Genomic DNA, 10,631 nt, shown 5'->3' with positions numbered 1-10,631 from the left:
CACATACATGTGGCAAGTAAGCTTTGAGAAATCCAGCCCTTTCAATCTTGAAAGCTTACAGAGAAGTAGTTACCTCTGTTTGCTTTTCAACTCCAGGTCTGCTGCCGTTGCCACACTGTGGCGTGTGTCACTAGAAGCAATCACCAAATGGAGAACAGCCTCGAGTTCAGGCACCTGTTCAGCTTCTATGAATTTCACGATTCCCAATTTGCACTGTAGACAAATGAAGGCAAGGAGAAAGAACAGTCAGGGGAGCAAGGGACACCCACTCAAAGTACTGCTTAACATATCAGTGTGGTCACAAACCAAAGATGAGCAGTAACAACAGTAGCAGCTCTTACTTGGGCTTACAATGTGCCAGGGACTATACTAAAGCACATATATTCATAATTTCACTTAATCCTCACAAGCTATCAATCATTATACCCATTTTTTAGCTAAAAATACTGAGGCAAGGCTTTAAGACACTGGTAAACAATTAAGGCAGGATTCAAACCCAAGTCTCTCTGACTCCAAAATTATTATGATACACAGCCACCCTAGTGAAGTTACACAGCCTCTCTAGAGTGATGAAGTCTTGAAGTCCAAATTTGGGGCCTCCAGATAAGACAGTGGTACACCAGGAATAAAGTGCCCCATGGATTTTCCTGACAGTTCAAAAAGAACTAAACAACTCACATTCCATGGAGTTTCACTCTATTGCTAACATACAAAGGATACGATTTCAAATGTTAGCTACTCAATACAAGTGAAATTCTAATCAAACAGTTTTCAATTTAATTGACTGGTTGAAATGAAACAGACTAAAGAGAGATTCTGCTTAGAACTTCATGCAATGTAAAGATGCTATGAATTTCACTACAAATGACTGTATTCAGGATAATATACCTGAAAAAATAAAATTTCATTTTCATCTTAAAAAATCGTCACATAACAGTTTTCACATATACTAGGATTAATAAAGTTTTACAATTATTAAATGAGAAAAAAACACAATTTAAAAAAGTATAACAGATCAAAAAAGGACCTGCCTTCCCTCCCCCGCTCAACACAACTTACTTTTAACAACAGCTACAATAGAAAAGATTCAAACATTTGTACAGCCATAAAAAAGACACTTATGGAAGTCAAGTACACAAAGATATAAACTAAACAAAAAATACGTAAAGAAAACAGAAAATGATACAGATGTCCATCAATAGGAGACTGGTTAAAAAATATCACATACAATTGTATGCAAACATTCAAACGAATTACTTTTTTAAAAATTCAAAATACTGTTCAATATAAAAAGCAAACTACAAACAATGTATTACATGACAAGTAGAAATGTATTATTTAAAACTGTGAACACATACACACATGCACAGAGCAAACTGTAGACAGATGACAAACTAGTGTGACAGGATTCCAGGTAACTTTTTTTTTTTGAGACAGAGTCTTGCTCTGTCACCCAGGCTGGAGTGCAGTGGCGCAGTCTTGGCTCACTGCAACCTCTGCCTCTGGGTTCAAGCAATTCTCGTGCCTCAACCTCCCCAGTAGCTGGGACTACAGGCACACACCACCATGCCTGGCTAACTTTTGTTTTTGTTTTGTTTTCTTAGTAGAGATGGGGTTTTGCCATGTTGGCCAGGCTGGCCTCGAACTCCTGACCTCAAGCGATCTGCCCAACATGGCCTCCCAAAGTGCTGGGTTTACAGGCATGAGCCACCACACCTGGCCTTTTTTATTTATTTATTTATTTTTACTCAGAGACTTGCTCTACTGCCCAGCCTGGAATGCAGTGGCACGATCTCAGCTCACAGCAACCCCCACCTCCTGGGTTCAAGTGATTTTCATGCCTCAGCTTCCCACGTAGCTAGGGTTACAGGCGGGTACCACCACGCCCAGCTAATTTTTGTATTTTTAATAGAGACAGGGTCTCACTCTGTTGCTCAGGCTGGTCTCGAACTCCTGGCCTCAAGCGATTCACTCGCCTCAGCCTCCCGAAGGGCTGGCATTACAGGCCTGAGCCAATGCATCCAGCCCCTTAATTTTTAATTTCTCTACTATTCTTAATTACTTGAATATTTACATTAGGTTTATAATTAGCAAAAACATGTTTTACTTGGAAGAAAAAGTATAAAACAAAGAGATATTTTAAAATTAGAGGAAACAGCTTTCACCCCTGAAACTAAACTGTTCGTTTCAGCACTAGATTATGAAACTGACAAAATACACACAGACGCGTATTGGCAAATAATGACCAATTTAAGATTATAATTGAACTATAACAATTTTTCTCCAGCATTTGTAGCTTTAACCCTCAGATAATCCCAGATTCAAAGCCTGGTACTAAAAGTGAGACCCTGGTAAATCTCAAAACCTCCATGCCTTTCAGAAAATGGAACTAACAATTTCTATACTTCACTGGGTTGCTGTGACAGTTGAATGAGATATTGTATTCAAAGTACCCAGTACAGTGCCTGTCACATAGATTGCACTCAATAAAGAGTAGCTTCTGTTAATTCTTTACCTTTCTTACTTACATAATAGTTTAAGGAGGAAAAAAAAAAAATCCATAAAGCATGAAGAAGGAGATCAAATCAATTATACCCCTTACTGAATAAAACATTCTATAAATTTGTGAATGCCAAGAATGCCCCACTTGCCTCTTTTTCCCTCTCCTAGGAACACTGTTTTAATCAATGGTCACTTACATTCCCCCCAAAAAAAGGATCAAATCATTTAGACTGCCATGGAGAAATAAAGGAAGGATCAGAAGACTAACCCATGTTGCTTGAATTCCAAAATAATTACATACTGATCTCATCTGTTCTTCCCTGAAGTGCCTGATGACACAGACACAGTGAGGCACCTTCTCTGTAGAGCACCAGTCATTTTTAAAAGCTGCTCAGAGAACATCTGTGTCCTGTTTAAATCCAGAATAAAATTCTTAATGCCAATTTTTAAATTCCCAAGAAGTAATATAACAGGGAGTCATGCTTTTCCCCACATTGTCACCTGTGAAGTGCTGGGGCTCCTCACTTTACATAAAATGTACAGCCCTTAAAAGTTGAATAATGTAAGAAAAATAGTACTTTAACTGCACCATAAAAGCTAGATGATAATTTAACCTACAATTTAAGAATTAAAATGACAAAAGTTAAAGAAAATTTTTAAATGACAAAAGTTAAACATATTCAATTTATAAGTGAGTTGTGTTTTATACTTGAAATATGTAAGCAATATTAGAAAAACTAAACAGCATGTCCCACTCCTCCCTGCCCCTAGGGCTTAATAAATAACTAGCATGAACAGAACACATTACATCAACTGCTCCTTTCAAACATTTTTCAATGGAGAGCCTGAATATACTAGAACTATGTTTTATATGGTTCATGAACTTCATAGGGGCAAATGTCCACAATCAAGTACTATTATGAGCAAACAGTGTGTGATACCTGTTCCAATTGTTCAGGTGTCCATGGGTTATCACCAATAACTCGTTTAGCTGCATAAAAGCTCATTCCCGGAGGAGGCTGTGGAATTCCAGAACCTCCTCCACTGTTTGAAGAAGAACCCTGTGCTGAAGATGAATTTTGGCGACTCTGGGATTCATTTAACACGTAACTGGAAAGGAAATAACACTTTAACCCTCTATAAAAACACAAGCATTTACATCTATATATGCATACAAAACATTCAATCATATACTGTCCTCCTACTGTATTTTACTAGAAGAATGAACACTTGAAATTAAAATTTCATCATAAAAATATTTTAAGGTATCTAGAAAAGATATATCTTCAGCCAACTAACCAGAAGAACATGTCATTTAACTTGGTTACAAATGAACTACAACTGTTACCAACAATGAATATAAATATTTTGATCATTCTCCATCTATAAATGATTGCTCCAATAGCTACTCCAGAATCACCACATTCTGAGTTTTGAGCTGCCAAATATGGAGAAAAGTTTGTTGACAAAGGGGACTGGGAGGAGCTATTGTACTATACCCAGAGTATTTTTACAGTCATTCTCATTTCTACGAAGCTGTAATTCACCTTCAATCCTCCCTGAACTGAGGTCTTTATCCCTACATTAGAAAACCCACTGAAACCTCCAAATGGCGTACCACATAAGACACAAAGTCCCCAAAATGAAAAAACTCAAAAGGGCCCAAAGAAGAAAAGTTACACAAGAACTGACTTTTCCCATTACATGTTCAAAGCCCTTTGCACCACCTGGTTAATTTATCATCCCTATTTCATTTAAGCTTCTATGGTAGAGAAATAAGATCTCCAAGAAATTCATTTTGATGCAATTAAACTGTTATTACTCATCTACAAAACGAAGTTTTTGATATAAATATTAATTCAAATCTCTTAAAACTAAAGATCTATGCTATTAAATTCCATTATCATATTGGATATTATAATAAAATATCCACTATAATAAAAGTTCAAGAAAACACTTAGAACCTGATAGGACAGTAAATTATTCCACATTACTTACATGTCATATTTATTCAATTCCTAAATTTATCTATTTTTTAAAAATCTCCTAAGGAATCGCTTTAATGTTATTATATAAATGACCCAAGTTCTCATTAATAAGAAAAATGTGAGGAATCACTGGCTTGGTTACATCATGTTCCTAAGGTAAATCTGAATTTCAAGGTTTATCTACCAAAGCCATCATCACCTGTCATTCTGGCTGCCTCCTGATTTAACAAATATAAAAGGAAGTTTTTTTATTTCTAAGTTGTAGCAAGACTGGTGGCATTAAGTAAATCAATCAATAAGTTAATACATCTTAATACTGCATAAAACATCCTAAGGCTGGGTGTGGTGGCTCAGGCCTATAATCCCCTGGCCCAATATAGGTCCAGGCCTATAATTCGGGATGCCAAGGTGGGAGGATCGCTTGAGCCCAGGAGTTTGAAACCAGCCTAGGCAACATGGTGACCCCCTATCTCTACAAAAAATACAAAAAAATTAGCTGGGCATGGTGGCGCGCACCTGTAGTGCCAGCTACCCAGAAGGCTGAGGTGAGAGGATTGCTTGAACCCAGGAGGTCAAGGCTGCATTGAGTTACCACTGCACACCAGCCTGGGTGACAGAGTGAGACCCTGTCTCAAACAAACAAACATCATCCTAAACACAAGACAGAGGAATATAAGGAGATGTAACATCGAGTCTCTGCCATCTGGAGTAAGCTGAGACAGTAACAACCTAACACATGTAATAGCATCTGCCATTTTATCAGAAGCAAAGAAACTGCTGAGAAATAAGAAATGATATAACAGGTGGTGAGAGTGAACATGGAGTGACTGAAGGCCCAGAAAATTGGGCTTCCAAACAAGAGGGGCAGGAGGAGAACAAATTTGTTCATCACACCGCATGAACTCTCGTTCCTGGATTGAGAAACAAATGATACGGAGCTCCACATGCCTAGCTTATCATGTACACGTAATTTTGTGATCAGGAAAGAAACAAGATGAAACCAGCATTTTGGAAAAATTTATCTGGCAGAGGGACAAAGTAAGTAGACTAGAAGTAGATCACAATCCGGGCTCTATGCCAGAGACCAAAGCTACATGACTACAAGGGGCTCACCATCTACTAGGGGAGATGGAAATGTCTACAATGTGGCAAAAACACACAGTGGCCATATAGGCAGGTATTTCGTGTTTTTATGACACAGAAAATAGTGCAATTATATCTGCCTAGGAGAAGAAATTTGTCAGAGACAAACGGAGTTGACATTTAGGCCAGTTTAGGATGTTTTTTTCTTTTTTTTGTTTTTGAGACAGGGTATTGTTCTGTCACCAGGTTGGAGTGCAGTGGCATGATCATAGCTCACTACAGCCTCAACCTCCCAGGCTCAATCAAAACTCCAGCCTCAGCCTCCCAAGTAACTGGGACTACAGGTGCATGCCATGGGGCCTGACTAATTTTTGTATTTTTTTGTAGAAATAGGGTTTTGCCATTTTGCCTAGGCTGGTCTCAAACTTCTGGGCTCAAGGGATCTGTTCTGCCTCGGCCTCCCAAAGTGCTGAGATTACAGGTGTGAGCCACTGCACCTGGCCAGGATGCTGTTTTTCGAAGTGTCTTTCTGTTGTTTTCTTTCTTTCTTTTTTTGAAGAAGCATTCTAGGCGGACAGAAAGGCATTCTCTTAAAAATAAACAGCAAGGACACATAAGAGTGCATGAAATGCATAATGACAGGATATGAGAAACCAAGGATTTTAAGGTGTTGCCTGATGAGATCTGTGTTTTGAAAATCCGGTAAAGCACAGAGAGGTGGTATAGAGAGATTTGAAGAAGTGGAGCCGCTGGGAAAGAAATTATGACAAGAGTTGAAAAGAGGTAAAACTAGACAATAGCAGTGGGAAGGGTTCCAGACACAGCAAGGAGAAGGAAGGAGGCAGTATGCAACTGATATTGCAGCAACAAAGAAGAAAAAAGCTGGAGACAATTTATCATTGTATGGCTAGGTGGCAAAGAGAACCATCATAGCACTGATAGCAAATTTAAAAGAGAAACTTTTTTTTTTTTGAGAGAGTCTTGCTCTGTTACCCAGGCTAGTCTGAAACTCCTAGCTCCCAGTGATCCTCCCACCTTGGCCTAAGAGGAACTATTTTTATGGGGGAAGACTGATTTCACCTTAGGCAGGTAGAGTCTAAAAATCATAACAGCAACTCAGCATTTGTAAGGCCAATAAGCAGTGGAGCTGAAGTTTAGAAGAGGTTTAGAAGAAAAAAATCTCTATAAACATAAATGATGTTGAGATGCATTCATTTACTAGTGAGAGTTGAATCATTTAAAATAGTATTTAACTCCACATAGTAAAAGCAGTCAAGAACAAGATTGCTTTGTTTTTATTTTTTAACTCACCCATAAGGCATCAGAAGGACATCTAGCATGAAGTCCAAAAGCAGCTGCACAGTCTTTGGTTTCTCAGCAAGATTAAATGGAGAAGCTGATTTTGATGATTCAACAGGGTATTTCATGTGAAAAAGGGTTGGTATTAAAAGATGCATTAAGCTGAAAAAACAATTACATTTATTGCAACCACTTAAAAAATGAGATTTTTATACATGCAAAACACAGACAAAACAAAAATCACATAACAAAAACTAGCAGTTTTAAGCAAGAGACGTTCCTTTTCAACACCACTAATTTACAAAGTCCTGATATAGGGACTGGCCTAGAATTCTTTTTTATTGAAAGTTCAGTATATTGAGTGATGATTAGCATTTAGCCAATCTGGCTCCTCACTAAAATTATCCGAAAAAAATACATAAAATGGGCTCAATGTTAATATCTAAAGTTTCCACAAGAGATTTTATATGAAATCTTAAGTAAAGTTCAACTTACAATTTGTCTTTTCATAAAGAATTATTTTCCAGGCCAGGCACAGTGGCTCTTGCCTGTAATCCCAGCACTTTGGGAAGCCGAGGCGGGCAGATCACAAGGTTAGGAGATAGAGACCATGGTGAAACCCTGCCTCTACTAAAAGTACAAAAAATCAGCCGGGCCCAGTGGCGGGCGCCTGTAGTCCCAGCTACTCAGGAGGCTGAGGCAGGAGAACGGTGTGAACCCAGGAGGCGGAGCTTGCAGTGAGTCAAGATCACAACACTGCCTGGGTGACAGCACAAGACTCCATCTCAATAAATAAATAAATAAATAAAAATAAAGAATTATTTTCAGTCAGGCACAGTGGCTCATGCCTGTAACCCCAGCACTCTGGGAAGCCAAGGTGGGCAGATCATCTGAGGTCAGGAGTTCGTGACCAGCCTGGCCAACATGGTAAAACCCCATCTCTTCTAAAAATACAAAAAGTTTGCTGGCCATGGTGGCAGGCAGCTGTAATCCCAGTTACTCAGGAGATTGAGGCAGGAGAATCACTTCAACTCGGGAGGCAGAGGTTGCAGTGAGCCAAGATTGCATCATTGCACTCCAGCCTGGGCGACACAGTGAGATTTCATCTCAAAATATATATATATATATTCCACAACTAAAGTTATTCTAAAAATTAAAAATCAATCGTATTAATATTTTGAATATAATATTAAAATTTCCACTGCATGAATTTAAGTAACAGGCCTCAGTAATTCCTTTCACTAACATCTTTTGATACTCTTAAAACATCCGAAAACAATTTCACAGTGCTTATAATGTCTATTAATTTTACTTGTAAACTTCTTCTGTATTACAGCATTTCTTTAAAAATGAATATGCACTAAAAGGTGAACTGAAAATATGATTTCACTCCATCTTTCCTCTATACTTCTGCACTCTTCATCATGATTCTCACTATGACAGGGCTACAACAAAGAACTTTTGCCTAAGCCTAGAAACAAATGATGTTATCTAAAACCCTTTTCACCTCTCCAGTTCCCAAAACAATACAAACGAGTGCTCTGTTCCTTAAGAAAACCACTGTGAAACTTTACATCTTCCAATATAGAAATGTTTTGATGCAAAGGATTTTTAATTCTAATTTTTGCAATCACATAAAATTAACTGCTTCAAGATAACTAGCCAAAAAAATGCACACACTTAGATAAATGTTGTTAGTTCTGCACATTTTTCAATGTTCACATCAAGAAATTTTATGATAGTATTAACGAAACAGTAACTTTGAGGTACCATGGAAAATTCTATTATTTGTCAGCTAAAACAGCTCAAGACCTCCCATTTGCTCAAGTAAAACCAAACATGTGAACTAATATTTGAAAGGCAGTTGTTGACTCCTGTAGGAGGGAAATTAGATAATTGAGGAAACCGTACCTATCCTGCTGTGGCTGAGGCTTCCCTTCCATGGCAGTAAGAAGCGTAGGGGCCAGTTCACATTGTTTTTCCACTGGTAGGCGAGGATAGCCCATTTTAACATAAATTATAGTAAAATTCTAATGCAATAAGAGAAAAGCAAGTGAGTGTGAAGGAAATACTCTATGATTTCAATGAAAATATATGATTGATAACTTAAGAGAGTTATGGTTACAACAAAGACATTGTAAACGTGACTCATCCTCCCTCCACATGTTTACTGCACCTTTACCAACTACTGTATCTCAGAGGAAGAATTCCAGTCCAACTTATTCAAAATGCTTGCTTTAAAGTAGGTCAAATGTGAGGTAGCATGGACTAATCTAAAGCATTCATATATGCAGTTTATCGTGGAGAAGAAAAAAATAATCATTCAACCTATTTACACCTACACACTACACATTAGCATCAGATCTCCCAGCCTGTTGCATTAATCCTTACAAGCTAGGAGGAGATGAGGTGTTGACAAATCCTAGACTGCCATTTCTCACTGGTCAAATGACTAAAACAAACTTAGTATACTGCAGCACTCTGTGGTTCCTCATTCCAGTAACTCACCAATGCAGGATGAACCAAAGGAAATTGAGTGCTGCGTGTCTGTGCAAGGCTGAGCATCCCAAATTTGAAAATCTGAAATTCAAAATGCTACAAAATCTGGAATTTTACGAGTGCTAACAAGACACAGAAAGGAAATGCTCCTTGCGGCATTTCAGATTTTGGATTTGGGATGCTAAATCAGGTAAGTATGATGCAACTATTCCAAAATCCAAAACACTTTTGGTCCCAAGCATTTCAGATAAGGGATACTCAACCGGTATCACTATAATCTGTGTGAATACTGCATTTTAAGCAAACCCATAAACAGATACCTGGATTTACAGATAAGATTAAGAATTGCTTTTCTGAAGCTTTTTTATTTTTTTCCCCCGAAGATGGAGTCTCGCTCTGTCACCCAGGCTGGAGTGCAGTGGTGCAATCCTGGCTCACTGCAACCTCCACCTCTGAGGTTCAAGTGATTCCCCTGCCTCAGCATCCCAAGTGGCTGGGACTACAAGCATGCGCCACCACGCCCGGCTAATTTTTGTATTTTTAGTAGAGATGGGGTTTCACTATGTTGGCCAGGCTGGTCTTGAACTCCTGACCTCATGATCAGCCCGCCTCAACCTCCTAAAGTGCTGGGATTATAGGCATGAGGCAACGTGCCTGGCCTCTGAAGAATTATTTACTAAAGTAAATGGGCTTCATAAGATTATTTCTTTAAATAAATTATATTTGGCATTTTTATTGGCACACAGTGTTCCTATTTGCTTAAAGAAAGGAAATGTGTAATTGAGCCAAATATCCAGAACAGGCACAGACAAAATGACGTCTGGACCAATAACAGGCTCCAAAAGGTTTGTGACTCCAGAGGTTAGATAAGATTCAATCGATTCTGCCTCAATGCTAGGAACTACAAGGACCAGGAAAAAAACATCACCTGCCATCACACAGCACCAACATTTTTTACATTTAATTTTTATGAAGACAACACTTTAAAAGGAATGTTTCTTACCAGTCAGATTTACTCCACTTTATAAAAAAGTTATCTTTCTGAATACACATCAAAAACACAAGATTTTTTAAAATTCACTTTATTTTTTGCCATTTTACTCATTTTTTTCCTCCATTATGCTTTATTTGTGCCCAAGCCGTATAACATTTCCCTCTATTCAGACCCATCTCATATAGTCTCTTACCAAAAATCAAATCATTATTTTATATAACAACATACCTGACAAGTCATTTCACCGACATTCCTTTGCCCAATGT

At 38.2% G+C, this 10,631-nt stretch overlaps 1 protein-coding gene across 1 annotated transcript in view; it reads right to left on the bottom strand.

Annotated features, from left to right (window-relative positions):
* Positions 1–41: 41 nt before the first annotated feature.
* The window catches only part of LOC116272843 (proteasome adapter and scaffold protein ECM29-like), a 50,871-nt gene continuing 40,281 nt past the window's right edge, over positions 42–10,631 (bottom strand). The window contains exons 4-7 of the mRNA XM_031661673.1: positions 8,784–8,902; positions 6,885–7,034; positions 3,444–3,612; positions 42–213 (exon numbers count right to left, since the gene is read on the bottom strand). Of these exons, the coding sequence (XP_031517533.1) occupies positions 70–213; positions 3,444–3,612; positions 6,885–7,034; positions 8,784–8,902 (582 nt within the window). The 3' untranslated portion in view covers positions 42–69. The remainder of the gene's footprint in view (positions 214–3,443; positions 3,613–6,884; positions 7,035–8,783; positions 8,903–10,631) is intronic.

The sequence above is a fragment of the Papio anubis genome, unplaced genomic scaffold (assembly GCF_008728515.1).
Source record: "Papio anubis isolate 15944 unplaced genomic scaffold, Panubis1.0 scaffold223, whole genome shotgun sequence".
NCBI lineage: Eukaryota > Metazoa > Chordata > Mammalia > Primates > Cercopithecidae > Papio > Papio anubis.
Note: the sequence above shows the minus strand (reverse complement) of the source record. Positions and strands in the feature narration are given on the sequence as shown.